The sequence below is a fragment of the Corylus avellana genome, chromosome ca10, assembly GCF_901000735.1.
Source record: "Corylus avellana chromosome ca10, CavTom2PMs-1.0".
NCBI classification, from domain to species: Eukaryota; Viridiplantae; Streptophyta; class Magnoliopsida; order Fagales; family Betulaceae; genus Corylus; species Corylus avellana.
In genome coordinates, this window is record NC_081550.1 from 3488523 (window position 1) to 3504462 (window position 15940).

A 15940-nucleotide genomic window follows, 5' to 3' on the forward strand; every position below is an offset into this window, starting at 1 on the left:
ACGAAGGGTGAAGGAAAAAATTATTTTTCTTTTCATCCAAATGTTGTGAAAGCCTTGCATGCATGTTTAAAATTGAGTTTGTTCGAACGACACATTGCCGTCTATATTAAATTTAGTGTTGAATCTCACCTACTCATATGTGTGAGCCCCTATTTGTTTGAACAAACTGTACTTTGATTAAACGAGCCTGGCATATCTTATTTTCATTATTCGATCACACATACCGCTCACATGAAAAACTAGTATATTACTATATAATATGTAAGCATTGAAACATATTATGTAATATGAACTAGTTAGTGTGTAAACTATATGTTATACATTTATATAGTTCAATTAAGTATATAAATGAGAAAGTAACTAGAAGTGCATCCTCACAAATCTCTCCTAAAAATGCTCGGCAAAAACACTCTCCTTTAACCCTTCCAGATCTCAACCATGGAGGAGGGTGCCCTTCCCTCCTTTGCACCTCCTCCGCCCAAATAAACCTTGCCCAACCTCCTTTTGGTTCTTCATTTTCCTTTTCTACTGGCAATATCTCCACCCACACAAGCCGCGTGCCCCTCCTCCACCATTTCCGGCCAACTCTCCCCTCACCGACGTTACTTGCTGCAATTCATGTATGCCATATGCACCACGATGGCACGCATGGGTTGCACTCGCCAACACCCACTTTGATTCTTTTTCGTAGATATGACAATTCTCTACCCCTACTCCTCTGGCTCCCTACGTACCTATGGAGCTCTTTTGTAACAAAGAAAATTTCAAATCCTAATATGAACCTTAGAATACACTAAAATTGCTATTATTTGTTTACCTCTTACTTTTCACAACTCGTTCTACAAGTGGTCACAACTCGTTCTACAAGTGGTCTGAAATGAAGAATCTTTTGGGTACCTTATGTACTCACAAATACTACCATGAGCCTCCACTATCAACATTGCTAGTAGCTTTCCCTCTTATTCCTTCCATTTTGAGATTCCTCTCCAAAACTGTGGAATGACTTGTCTGCTATGGATCGTATTATTTTTTACCTATGTTTTGGTTATTTATAATTTTCTTTATATACTATATATACATAAGTAACTAGTATAGACTATAGTAGTATATAACATATGGTTGCTACTTACTAGCACATATATTATACATGGTAATATAGTCCGTATGTATATTATACAAAAGGTCAATACAATAATATACATATTATATAAGATAAATGTTACACATACTTCCATTCTCACACTCTCAGATGCACTCTCTCACTTGACAGTAAACATTACTATTTGATTCAAACTCTAATAGTAGGCCATCCAAATTTCAATAGTGATTTTATATATTTAATTATATTGGTTAATATTCTTGCATACTAGTATAGTAGTATAGTACATACGTATATAAATATGAGAAGTATTAGGGAGTCAAACAAATGAACTCAAAAAAATTTATAAACTAATGTAGTAAACTATGAGTAGCAGACAATGAAAAAATAATTACATTTTTTTAATTTAAAAACCATTGTCACGTAGTTTAAAATTTTTTTTGAGTTTATATGCTTTAAGTCACTAGCACTTTTCTATAAATCTATGGCGTATAACGATCTTATATTTATATTGGACGTAACTATTTATGCTTAATTAAATATTGGGTAAAGTCCACATACCCCCCTCAAACTACCACTCAATTGACAATATCCCCCATAAACTTTCAATTGTGACAATGTCCCCTCCAAAGTACCAAAACATTGTCAATGTCTCCCCCAAGACTAGCCATAGGACAAAAATGCTCCTATAGATTTCTCAATAAGACAAAAATACCCCTATAAAGTCAAAAAAAAAATTGATTTTTTAAAAAACAAAAAATTTTAATTGAAAGATAATATTTTTTTTAAAAAAAAAAAAAATTTAAACAAAATTTTTTATTTTTTTTTTAAACGGAAATTTTTATTCTTAAAAAAAAAACTAATTTTTTTATTTAGTTTTAAAAAACAAAAAATTTCATTTTATTAAACGAAAATTTTATTTTTTTAAACGTAAATTTTTATTTAAATAAAATTATAAAACAAAAATTTAAAAAAAAATTGGCCATCGTTTGGATTTTTTTTTTCTTTTCTTTTTTGTTAGTTTTAGGTTTTTTCTAGAAGTTTTAGTTTTTTTTTTTTTTTTTTTAAATTTTACTAAGGGTAATTTTGTCATTGGGGGAACATTGACAATTTTTGGTAGTTTGGGGAGAACATTGTCACAATTGAAAGTTTGGAGGGAACATTGTCAATTGAGTGGTAGTTTGAGGGAGTTAAGTGGACTTTCCCCTTAAATATTTGTAATACTTGTATATATCTCGCCCTCGTGAGATATTTAAATTGTTGACCACGTCAGCACAATCACCTCGGCACGCATGTACAACCTGCGAAAATTCAAGATCTCATTGGTTTCAAGCAACGCGTACCCCTCATTGACAAACGTGCCTAAATTCCATTGAATAAGATCAGCTCACGCTAGAAGCGGGCATATGTGATCCCCGCACCCAATTCCAATAATAAATTCAGTCGTTGAAGTCTGAGCCTAATTGAGACAGCGATGCACAATATCATACACCTTTCTCTCTCTCTCTCTCTGAAATAAATTGCTTTTTGGTTACATAAACAGTTACAACAAATCATGACGGCATGTCCTCGTCGGATAAGCGCCGGGGCAGGGGCGTCGGACTGTCCGATACGGTTAGGGAAATCACCGCGGACGGCCGAGATTTTACGGTTACCTCGCCACTATGTAATGAGTCAGCGGCGGAGGATCGCGTTGAGATCGAGGCTGTGGATAGTCGAAGCGGTGGGGCACGGAGGGGCGTGGGAGCGATCCGACGGCCGGGACGTGGAGGAGAAGGTGGTGGGACCGTGCCCGTACGCTGTGGAGGATTTGGCGGAGAAGAGCGTGACAGTGGAGGAGGAGGAAGTGGAAGAGGATGTGAAGAGGGAGAATAAGAAGAATTTGGATCGGACAGTGAAGGTGGTGGTAGCAGCGGCGATTACGGTGGTGCTGGGAGTAGGGAATCGGGTGTTGTACAAGCTGGCCTTGGTTCCTCTCAAGCACTACCCCTTCTTCCTCGCTCAGCTCGCCACTTTCGGGTACATACCGCTTCTTCCTCTCTCTCTCTCTCTCTCTCTCTCTCTCATTATTATTATAAATTATTGTTATTAATTAACTTAATCAAATTATTTTCGTAATTAAAAAAGGTTTTGAAATTCATTTTGAAATCCGAATTATGTCGTTGACACTCGAATTGAAATGATAATAGACTACCAAGCATTATTTTAGAAGAACTTTTATTGTTAAATTTTAAGAAATCACGACCGTTGGATTAAACAGTAATGGCGGGAGATTTAGATCAAACTACCCAGGCTAGTGGCTACAATGCCAATTGCATTGTCCTCTCACCTATTTCTTTAAACTATGTAGTGAATTAGACAAATTGGATTTTTCTTCTGAGTACGAGAACCAGATTGGATCCAAAGCTGGTGGCTTCATCATCATGGCCTGTGACCAAACTTTACAATCCACCCTTTACACGCTAGATTTGTTTTACTTTGTCTGGTTTTGTGATTGTCTGGTACCGTGGGCGCCGTGACCAAATTAGTAACTTGGTTCATTTACGTGAGGCTACAGGCAATGTACATGTCAAAATCATTGCTTTTGAAATTGGTGTGACGTTAATCTCCCAAAGAAATGAGTGTGACATGAACATCAAAGGATCATGTGCTTTTTTCTTTTTTTTTCTTGCTGGTTTGTTTTGTGTCTGGATTTGGATGACTGTCAATATCTTGAAAATTTCATAAGATACAAATAAAATTAATTTAGGTTATTCATTTAAATATGAAAAAAAAATATTTCGAAGTTTATGAAGTACGATTTTATAATTTTTTTTTATTTTTTTTTTGGGGATTTTAGTTATTGTCGAATAAATCATTTGGTCTAATTTCTGTTAATTTTCTAATGGGCCGAACCCCATTTGCTGGGCCACCGTCACTGCTGGGGTGGCACGCTTGGAGTGGCCACTAGCCTTTCCACTTTTAGTGTTTTTTTTAATCTTTTTATAATTTTTTATACTCATATTTATTTTATTTTATTTTTTTTATTAAGGACAACATGTGTTGCGTTTGAGTACTTATGACGTGACAGTATTGTCAGAAATTTAATAAAAATAGACTAAATTATTTGATATCTTCTGAAACTTTAAAAAGTAAAATCCTTAGAAAGTGAAATTTGAGCACCTCTTAATCATTTTTTTACTTAAATTAAATAGCCCACAAACTCTCAGGTTCAGTAAGTGGCAACTTTTACAAGTACAATGCTTGAAAAAGAAAAAGAAAAAGCTTTTACGAGTATAATAACAGAGCTTTGATGATACGTGGCTGTCTTTGAAAAAAGCATGCATCTTCGAAGGTTATCAGGGTATACGCGCCTATACGGAAGCATTTAGAACCCAATCATGATCATCCAATATTTAAAGCTTCGATTCTTTTTGGTGTCCCGTCGAAAAGAAAAGCGAAGGACTTTCGGGAAAGCAGCCGAAAGAAAAGAAAGAAGAGACGGAAGAAGACGCTGCGATTATAGAGAGTTCAGCGGTGGAGTCTACTTCGATGGCAACCGTTGATCTTTTAAGTGGTGGGCCCATCCCAACTTGAACAAAAAAGTCTCCAACTTGGACGGCTCGTTCGACCCCACTAGGTTGCTTTTTGGATTGGATGATTCTTATAGTACTATGGTTTGTGGTGGACCACGTGGAATCTTTCGTGAGAAATCGAGCTCGTGCTCCCCCAGGCCCAGAGGTCCCTTTTTTTTTTTTGTTCTTTTACACATTTGCTGAGTCGGACACCTTTTGTCGTTTTTTGCTTTTGGTGTGTGTGGACCAGTGTGTGGTTTAGGTTTACATTCATCTTTGGCAGAATTAGGGAATAGCCCCTGAGGTTTCTACAAATTACAATTATTTCTCTCTGAGGATTTTTCATGTTGTTCTTCTCCATGATTTCAAATAATATTGACCTCTACTAGGATTAATTAATTCCATTTTCCTTTTCAGTAGGTGAGGGAGGGGTGGTCTTGGTAAAGAGCATGTAAGAATTCAATACATTGCTGCAGCTTGACAAAAGTCTTAACAAACTCTTTAACTCACAAATTGTTCATCATTTTGTAAGTTTCACCATAAAGAATCAACTATATAATCCTCAAATAGATTGAGAGTCTACTTGGGTTAAAAAGTGTTTCTAATACGTAGAAAACTGTGTCAAGCAAAAATGGGTTCTTTTGGTAAAAAACTTTTTAAAAAAACACTGTTTTAATTTTTTTGCTCTAAAAAAAGGTTAAAAACTGCATTTTGAGAGAAGCTTGAAAATGAAGCTTTTTATAAAAAGTTCTTTCAGGCTTTTTCTATATACAAAGCTCTATTTTCCAAAGCAATCTCAAACAAGCTTTGAAGGTGTTTTCACTTATTAATTACAAGCAATATTGAGCGAACTCCTACAAACCTAGTATTTTAATTTCTCATAATTTATCTTCACTTTTTTGTATAATGTAACTGTTTTATGTAATTAATTAAGGTTGTGTTTTATTTTTTATTTTATTTATTTATTTTTTTTTTTGTGTGTTGTAATTCCTGGAATTACTCTAAGGAAGGATAAAATGCATTGCCTTCAACACTATGGACTGACTTGTGTTTTACTGTGAATTGTGTATTTCAGATATGTAGTTGTATACTTCTCTATCTTGTATCTCCGGTACCGTGCCGGCATTGTTACGGATGAGATGCTTTCTATGCCGAAAGCTCCATTCCTGGCTGTTGGCCTCTTGGAGGCACTTGGTGCTGCTACTGGAATGGCAGCTGGAGGTAATGCCCATTTCATTCTGCTTTTATTTGTTCCTGTTTTATTTGCTTCATAGGATTATATCTTTGGACATTCTTGATTGCTAAATGCTGCGCTCTATATGATCTTAAGTACTTCCAGTCTTTCCATCAAACATTCTGTGTGTGCTTGTGGTTATCTCTGTAAATGCTAAATTTTTATCAGTTTTTCGGAGGCATTTAAAATGTATCTTTGACAGCTAACCATTTCTTCTTGATTGCTTCTAAGATAAGCAGTTATATTATGCTTTTATCCCACATTAGTCATTAAAATCTCATATATTTTATTTCTTGTCCTTCTTTGGATCAGCAATTCTTTCTGGAGCATCAATCCCAATTTTGTCTCAGGTAAGAGGCATTTATGAGAACCTTTATTTCTTTTTTTATAGTTTAATACACAGATGGATTATGATTTTTTATTCTGCTAGTGCTCCAGTCATATTGTATTGTGAAACACATTGTTTTGAATCTGTAATTCTTTTGCAGACTTTTCTCGTGTGGCAAATTCTTTTGTCAATTGTTTTCCTTGGAAGGAGATATAGAGCTAATCAACTACTTGGATGCTTTCTTGTAGCAGTTGGTGTAATCATAACTGTAGCAAGGTAAGTTATATTGGCTCATTTTCTGTTTCTCTAAGATTGTGGCCTCGTGTGGAGGCTCATATATTAACAATGTTGGCTCATTTTTCATTTCTCTGAGGCTCATGAAGTCTGAGAGATATAGGTTTAAGCAAAATAGACCTTGAGGCAGAAAACATAAGTGGGCAAGCTCTCAAGTTTATTGAATGTAATCATTCTTAGGGATTTTAATCTTATAACATGCATCTCAATATGGGTCCTTATTGGACCAAAATTTAGGTGAGGTATGCTGAGAGACTATAGTATGAAGAGCTTGAGAATTTAAAATTGCTTAGCAGTGTTAATGACACTGGTCGGTGTGCAGCCAGTAGATGGGTTCTTCATCTGTGCCATTTGGATAAGATAACCGAATCTTTCTTCTCAGTAATCTTATTGACCCCCTTCTGCAAGTCTGAAATGAACTGAAGCAAATACTCGGATTGTATCTTCTTAAGAATTGCATGACCCTGATCATAGTCAATCTTTTATTGGTGATTAAGAAGAAAGCTTAGGAAGACTACTTGATCAGATTCTGGATTGAAGTATTGAAAGATTAGAATCCAACTTGTAGTCATAGCCATAAAGTAATGGACTCCTACCTGTTTGTATGGCCGTCTGAGGTGGAGGTTGGTCCCCCTTCTAGTTGGAGAAGCAAACTATAATATCTCCTGGGCAAGCTAAGTGGAGATTGGGCCCTTTTTTCTGGTTTGGAGTAGCTTATTTGGAACCAATTTTACATAATCTTGATTGATAGCATTAAACACTATATGATTCTATTAATGGTTTACTAGTTTCAAGTATACTACATATGGCAATCTGTAGAATCGTTACAAAGTAGAATCCTGCTTAAAATCCTTTGGCTCATAAGAATTATTATTACACCTTTCTGATATATTTTATTACTTCTTCATTACTTGCCTCCATTTGCTTCTGCAGTGGATCTAGTGGTGGACATTCATTGAAGGAGGCTGGTATATTTTGGAGTCTCTTAATGATAGTTTCGTTTTTATTTCAAGCGACCGATACAGTGCTGAAGGTTGTTGAATGTTTTGAATGATTATTGAACTTTCCCAGTTTTCTACCTTGTATTGCTCTGCAGTAACAGGCAGCATGTTTATCATTTGTAGGAAGTAATCTTTTTGGATGCTGCCCGGCGGTTAAAAGTATGTAAGATAGTGAACTCTTTTTATCTATATGTTCCTAGATTGACAGTAAATTCATTTCCAAAAGCCATTTTGTTAGGGTATTTGGCCACCACAAGGAACCTAAATGGTTCTGCTTTAATTGCATTTTAAACCGCATTTATATCATTGAAACTGGATTGGGGCAGGAAAAAAGGGGTTAGAAGAATAAACATGATCACCACCAAATCTTACTTGGTCTAGGCAATATGAAATGACATACTTCAATTTATTCATTAAGCAAAAATGATTTTATTCTCATGAAGTTTCAGAAGCTACCCAATTCTATGTATGTTGGTGAATTTGTAGCTTATAAACGACAACATGATTTAAGTTATTAATTATTTCTCTCTATGTTTAGTAATATTGGGTATGATTCTGTTATCTCTATTACAGGGAGGTTCAGTAGACCTATTTGTTGTAAATTCCTACGGATCCGCCTTCCAAGTAAGTATCTAGCAGTGAATTAGAAAGTTTATGACTCTTATGGTTGTTTGGAATTATAATTTCTCTTTTTCCAAAAAAATGAGAAGCCTAAGTTGCTTGAATCCATGTTTACTGCAGGCCTTGTTTATATGCCTTCTCCTACCTTTTTTGTCAAAATTATGGGGCATTCCATTTATTCAACTGCCACAATACCTTAAAGACGGTGCAGCTTGCTTTCTGAACATTGGTACTTTGTCAAGCGGTAAGCTACAATTTGTTTGTAAAATTATCTTCTTTTCTTTGATGAATAAATTATCTTTTGGCACTTCATTCTGATAGTTTATCTCCTTGTTTTAACAAGTTGTCTGCTTGTGGTTAAAATAAAAGAAAAAAATTATTCAAAGCATGGCTCTACACCTGACCATGAATTTGAGCTTCATTTTTAAAGGTAACTTGTGATAGTGCATAACAGGTTAACTGCCATCTAATTTTCTTTGTGGCATACGAGGGTATAATTGCAAATTGTAGTTAGATCTCAATTTTTAGTTAATCCCTAGAACCCAAACAAAAAAAAAAAGTATCACACCCAACACCTTCGTATTGTTAACTACCAATTCTAGGGCATACCAGCCCTTTTGCGTAATGCAACCGTTGTGCTACTTTTTGGTTCTTAGGGGAAGGGAAGAATTTGTGTGCTTAATTTTGTATTTGATTTTTATTTTCTCGAGAAGTATAGGCTGGCTGCATCCCTTATGCAACTCAATTACATTAGCAGAATACTACAGTGAATCACACCTTGTTCAATAGTATTTTTATACACTTTATTGATTTCAATTCATTGAAACAAAAGATACCCAGAAGAAATCAAGGAGTTTATTAATGTCGTATGAGACTATAAGATTATCATCTTGATATGCTATTACTTCAGAGGTATTTTCATAATTATGTAAATGATGTTTATATCCGATCTTGTCGCGCTTGACGATGACATAGGTGGGGTGGCTATTGCTCAGGGGTTCCTGTAGAAAATGTACTTGTTTCCCCTTCTTTATGAACACCAGTGGCCATTGTCTGGCCCAATGGTAATTTTCTTGGGTTATCAAGCACAAGTGCACACGTTCAAGTCTTGAGAGTGGCCACTTCATGTAAAAACGCTGAAAGGTAGAACTGTATCTAGGCTATTACTCCCAGGACCTCACTTAAGTAGGACTAGCATTGGGAAATCACCCTTCTCTTTATGAACACTGTGCCACAGTATGATGACTTTTGCCAGTCTTCTCCTCCGACTTGACCAAGAAAGATCATAGGGTCAATTATGATCAATTATGAGTGTCTATCCTGGCCTGATTATGTTGAAAGAGGGAATGAAATCCTTCATGATTTCCATGAATGCTTTTGTCTTTTAAAGACTGTTAGTTAGTTATGATATGCAACTGACAGTGCTCCCACAATTTGGACTCTATTAAGGAATTCAAAAAGATTGACATGTTAGCCAAACTAATTTAATATATGAACTAGAGTTAATTAAGAAAAAGATTATCTAATTGAGGTGCAAATGGCATCAAATTCTCAGATATACACCAGTGTCATGCTTCATCTTGAAAAGGTAGAAATTTTATATAAACTTTAATGCTATAAAAGAATTTCATTTGAGTTGAGTTGAATCAGAACTTTCTTCAAGACTATTGGGTTTTAAAAGATATAGAACGAAGTCCTGCTCATAGCAGCATTTCCAATTGAGTCATATTTTACAATCTCTAACATTCTACTAAATACAGAAAGGGGAAGTTTCACTTACCTCCTTGGCTACCAAACAATTTTCAATGTCTCCTTTAAACTTCAAAATTTGCAATGTGGGATCTTTCAGTTCCTTTCAATTACCCACCTTTCTTAGGATTTTCTGTTAAATCCTATTGGAGGAAACAAAAATGACCCAAAATACCCATTTATAAATAAAAAGTTTTAAAAAACGAATAGGCCAAGAATGCCATCTAGTGAAAGCCTATATTGCCAGGAAATAAGATTTGGAGAGATAGAAATACAACTTGGTATCATTTATGTTGGCCTGGTATCCAGACAACCATTCTGCCTACTTTGGTTATTTTTCTGCTGTATTGTGTGGCACTTTAATTGGAGTCATTCATTCAGTAACAATCAAATTTGGCTGGCTACAGGATGTGATGGTGCTCCACTGCTACCTTTGTTGTTTGTTGTTGTCAACATGGGTTTTAACATATCCTTGTTGTATCTGCTCAAGATCTCTTCTGCTGTGGTGTCTTGCCTTGCTTCTACATTTTCAGGTATGTCGTGTTTTATTGATTTATGTCCCGTACAAGGTTGGCAAGCCTGATGATAATTGCCCTAGAGGGTGCATAACCTGAGGCTGGTGCTTGGTTTCTACTGTCTATGGATTTGGTATGGTTTTCATGGATGGTATTCCACCAAGCTGTACAATGTAAATCAGTTTGATGCACCACAAGCATGATGATGCTTGTAAAGATGCCATTTGACATCCTAAAGCCTAAAGCCTGAAAACTTTTTTTTTTCTACACATCCTAAAACCTGTCCGTGCTCGAATTCATTTGACAAGACGAATAATCTGCACGACACCAAAATATTTGTATTGGAATTCCTTTTGAGATAATGAAATCATTTTAGTGTCCATTAACAATGGAGATCACATTGGTGGAATATAGGCTGATACATCTCCAGCTTTTGGCGCAAATCTGATAAATCAAATAGTGATAGTAGGCTTACACGATGGACAGTTGCTTCTCACTCAAATCCATCCTCTTGCGTGAGTTGAATGCAAGAACTCTCCCTTGCTAAAGGGGAAGAGATACCGCCAGGCTACATGGATGGGTGGTAGCCTGGTAGGAAACTGAATTTGAAGTTTGGATATTGGATTAAATGCATTTTGAGGTATGTTGTCGTATTTCTTACGAACCTGAATCTAGGGTAGGTTCTTAGAGGGAACATGAACCTCCTTCAAACGTATGTTTGGTTACTCCTACTGCAAAACAAACTTAAAAGACTCCAAGACTGAGACATCTTAAAGATGTACTCTTATTGGAAGATAAAACTCCTACAAGGATTAAAATACTTTGAGATCCAACTTGACTCTACTCGAATCTATTTGAGAGGTAGGCAAAGAGATGTACTTCTAGTCCTAATTAGTAATCATCAGAGGACTAACAGATTTCTAGTAACCTCATGTGGAATTCATAAAGCATTAGTTAGTGATGTTTTAGCTGCACTGAGTGCTACTTAACAAATGTAGTCTAATGTTCTTCTATACAACTTACTGGTTTGTACTTTGTGGATTAATTTAATTAATTTGTTTGCCTCATCTCGGGTTTTGCATGGCAGTGCCAATATCAGTCTACGTGTTCACGTTGCCGCTGCCGTACCTTGGCGTTGCATCTTCCCTTCCTCCAGGCTTTGTTGCAGGAGCCATTGTTCTTGTTATGGGCTTGCTCATCTATACTCGGACACCGTCAGTTCCCTCTAGTGCTCCTCCATCGCTTCCCAACTAGTATATGATCAGCAGATTACCCCGGTTGTTAAGTGCAACCGATAACGCTTCTCTGCGTTTTGGATTTTGCAAAAGTGAGAAGAGTGCAACCAAAAGCGTTTCTCTTCGTTTTGGATTTTGTAGAAGTGAGAAGAAGAGGAGGAATTGAGGAAGAGAGAGGAAAGCCATTAATAATTGTCATTTTTGTTCCATGGAAAATGTAATGTGCGTTTCTGGCAATTAGAGCCCAAGCAAGTAGGATATAAAACTCTTTTCTTTTTTTTTTCCTTTTTCTTTTTTTTTGTGGGGATGGGGGATGAATTTCATTTACGAGACAAGGGGTCCAGGGGAAACCAAGTGGATCATTACAGTGATGAAAGATGGATGAGGAATGGGAAACCAAGTTTTAAGGAAAAAAAATAAAAGGTTTGATTGTGCCTTAATAAAGGACAGAAATTTCATCCAAATTAGTTTGGAGGAAATTTCCTTCAACCTACTCTAATAAGTGACAAATGTTATCTCTCACATGTTTTCGAACCCAAACATTAATTTTTTAGAAACCCAAAAATATTGAATGACACTTGTCAATTATTAGAGTAGGCCGAAGAAAATTTCTTCTAAGCCGGTTTGAAAAAATTTCTGCCCCTTAATAAATGAGAATGAAGCGATATCATATCCTAGGCTTCTACATATATTTTTCGTTCCTTTAATTTGTGTTTTTATCAAATTGTTTCCTGACTTTACAAAAGTTAAGAAATGGTCTTTGTGCTTTTAGAGCTTATTCCATATTTTGTTAAAAAGAAATTAACAATTTTTTTGCCACGTGTGTAGGCCGTCATGTAAGATCAATAAAATACGATCAAATGTCTATTTTTGTCACATCAACATATTACTTTAAAAAAAAAAAAAAGAAGATGGTGGCTCATCAGGAAAGGGGGATACCTCACCCTGCTGGAGGTGGGTTGCGGAGAAAGTAGAAACCCCACTTAGGGGGGTTCGGGGGCAACCCACGCCGCAGGACGCTGGGGTTTATCCACCAGTTCATAACGATGAACAATAATAATAATAATAATATAAATTACTTAAGCTTCAACACATCGGGAAAATATGCATGCATTCACTTGATTTGACATGATCATCTACGTCGACAATAAAGGAGACGAAGAGTAAATCCGTTACAAAGTGTAGGACGGACAAGATAAGAAAGTTCACGCAAACTCATATCTCATACATTTGTTTATAGAAGAGCTGGTGAAAATTCTTGTGGAACAAAGGCATATATTCAAGTGCTTTTTATTCTCGCTCTGTATACTATATATAAATAATAATGATGATAATCCTTCATATTTCTTTTACTTCCAAGGATAGCAATCTTCATTGGGTAAGAGAAGGGTATGTTGCAGACATGGACCTCCTGCTCTAACCAACCAAGAACAGGTGACGCATTTGTCCCTGTCGGACCTGTAAATATCGAAGGAGTGGGATGCTGCTCCGGGCAATTTAAAAGTGCAGGAGATTACCCCGGAAGCAGGTGGATCAAAGTTGAGCGCAAAGCCCTTTGGATAGGGCAGTACATGGGAACTTTGATCAGCAGGAGAACTGCAATGGACCGTAATAACGCCCTGACCCAAATCATTGTAGATATCTACATGAATAGCTTTTGCAACCATGGAGAACGCAGTTATAAACAAGAGTACTGATAAAACAAAGTTTCTTTTGAATGGATTCATTTTGTCTATATCTTTGTTTGTTGATCCAAACAAGAATTTCAGAATGCTTTCTTCTTCCAAAACCGCAATTTGAACACAAGTGGAAGTGGAGACACAGGTCGATCTCCTCCACACAAATGAAACTACTATCCTCGAATTCCTCCTATTCTAAGGGGAAAGCAGACGGCAATGGCATGTGTTTTTAAATTTAGAAATGACAATGAATATATGGTATCATATATATATATATATAAAAGCCGAATCACTCTCAGAAGGGCAAGTGTTAGGCAACCAAACAAATTAACCCAAAATTTTTTTTTCAAACTAACGTGACAAACCGTGAGTAACAGATAATGGAGAGAGAATTGCATTTTTTAATTTAAAAACCCTTGCCACCTTAGTTTGAAATTTTTTTTGAGTTTATTTGTTTGACTCCCTAGCACTTCTCCTCTCAGAAGTGCCTTAATATTGCGACATGTGTTGTGAACCTTTTTTATTTTAATGCTAAACCGGTTTTTTAAGGCATAATTTGTGAATCGATTTTTTAAGAGTGAACCGGTTTCATTAAATTAGTGTAATTAATGGCATTTAATTATATTTGAAGAGTTTTCCATATATAAATTATTCAATAAATTAAGTATTATTAATGTCAAAATCAAGTAAAGAAAAAAATAATACAAATCAAATTATGTATTATCATGTTTAATCACTTTAATATGTATATAACATAAAATTCCTTTTAAAAAAATAATAATAATAATATTATATGTTTTTTTTTTCTATTTTTTTTTCTACATAATATTATATGTTATTATATGCTATAGTTGAATTAGATGAACCAAATGATAGGATGTAGAAAAAAAATAGAAAAAAATTTCATTGCATTATTTATTTATTTTTTAAAACATATAATTGTATATTAATTATTAATTGTATAGATTGTCAGATTTTTACTCAATATACTGATTAGGTATTTATTTTTGATTTCATTAGAAAAAATAATCTTTATTAATAAAATATATATAGACACACACACACACATATGATTAGCATCTTACGAGCAATTATATATTTGATGTCCAAACCAAAGTGTAAAATCACAACGGTCATCTTGGGGCTTATTTTTGCTTAGTGTCCATTAATTTATAAAATCGTTAATTGTTCTATATAACAAGCTTCTTATTTGATATTTGTCCGAGGCCTTTTCGCCTATGAGATATTTTTTGTTTATTTGTATGATTTACCCGAGTTTTCATATACATTTTTTTTAAGTATTTTTTTATGCTTTTTTTATTATTATTTTTTATCTTTATGCTTTTGAAAGCAAAAGAAGGCAAAAATTTATTTGATTATTATACGAAAAGGAACTTTGAAACACTTAAAAGATAATTAAGATTGAATATAATATGGGATGATTATATGATTGTATTGCTGACGGGAAGATTTTTTATTATTTTGCTATGTACTTTTTTTAAGGCTCATAATTATATGTGTTTTATAATTTGTATGAAATATAACAAGTATAACACTAATTATATTAACGATTCTTACTAACTTTCTATTAATGCTTTGATAATCACAATCCAAATTTTCTTTTCGCTATTTTTTTTTTTAACATTTTTTTTTTTTTTGAAATAAAATTCTGATTCTCATTCAAATCAATCACTAGATGAAGCAACTTTCTCCATCAAAATAACATTACTAATACAGTTAGGGATTCTAGAATCCCATAGCCTATCAATGATATCATTGAGTAATATATTGGTGTATAACCTTTAGTAAGCCTTTTTATTTAAAAGGGCGTGATATTTTTTTTTTTACAACCTATAATGAAAAGTTCGATAGAGATGTGCTTAAATTTTGAAATTAAACTATAGGGGAAAATGCAGTTTAACCCCCTGAAGTTTCAGGAGTTTTTCAATTTTATCCTCAAAGTTCAAAAATTGGCAATCTACCCACCTGAAGTTTCAAAAATTGGCAATTTAAACCTTCCGTTACTAATTTCCGTTAAATTGGACGAAAATTTTTTTTTTTTAAAAAAAGAAGCCTCAAGGTAAAGATGTAATTTCATAGATTTCCGTCCATTTAGATGGAAAAATTGAACGGAGGGTTTAAATTGCCAATTTTTGAAACTTCAGGGGGGTAGATTGCCAATTTTTGAATTTTGAGGTTAAAATTGAAAAATCCCTAAAACTTCAAGGGGGGTAAATTGCATTTTCCCCTAAATTATAACAAAGAATCTCGCATATTTTTTTCTACAACCAAAGTACTTTTTCGAATGTGCATAGTTTTTACTTTTATTTGTGTTGAAATCTAATAAGAATTACACCAACAATATTAGAGATTCTTTTTAATTTTATATTAATTTTTGATTAAGCAAAATTCAAGTTTTTCTCTTGCAATTATGAAAAGTAAATTTCATAATACTCATGAAAAGTATGATTATATTCTACTAAAAAAAAAAAAATACGATTATAATATTTTTTAAATTTTATAATTAAATTATAATAAAGAATCACACGCATTGCACGAGTTATAAGCTAATAAAGATAATTCTGGAAACTTACAGGCCAATTTTGGGAATAGATTACCTTCTTGTATATA

General features: G+C 34.4%; 1 protein-coding gene across 1 annotated transcript; it reads left to right on the plus strand.

Annotated features, from left to right (window-relative positions):
* The first annotated feature begins 2581 nt into the window (after positions 1-2581).
* LOC132164766 (protein CLT1, chloroplastic-like) lies at positions 2582-11919 on the plus strand. Its single transcript, XM_059575320.1, has 10 exons — positions 2582-3118; positions 5729-5874; positions 6200-6237; positions 6376-6491; positions 7443-7542; positions 7634-7669; positions 8084-8134; positions 8252-8375; positions 10288-10413; positions 11483-11919. The coding sequence occupies exons 1-10, from the start codon at positions 2655-2657 to the stop codon at positions 11647-11649; spliced, it is 1368 nt and encodes a 455-aa protein (XP_059431303.1). The 5' UTR covers positions 2582-2654; the 3' UTR covers positions 11650-11919.
* Positions 11920-15940: the final 4021 nt, after the last annotated feature.

Bases quoted from the DNA above. Each gene is read 5' to 3' on its own strand.
- LOC132164766 (XM_059575320.1), top strand. From the start codon at position 2,655: ATGACGGCATGTCCTCGTCGGATAAGCGCCGGGGCAGGGGCGTCGGAC. The intron at 8,135-8,251 runs GTAAGTATCTAG...TGTTTACTGCAG, and splicing joins CCTACGGATCCGCCTTCCAA to GCCTTGTTTATATGCCTTCT. The intron at 10,414-11,482 runs GTATGTCGTGTT...TTTGCATGGCAG, and splicing joins CCTTGCTTCTACATTTTCAG to TGCCAATATCAGTCTACGTG.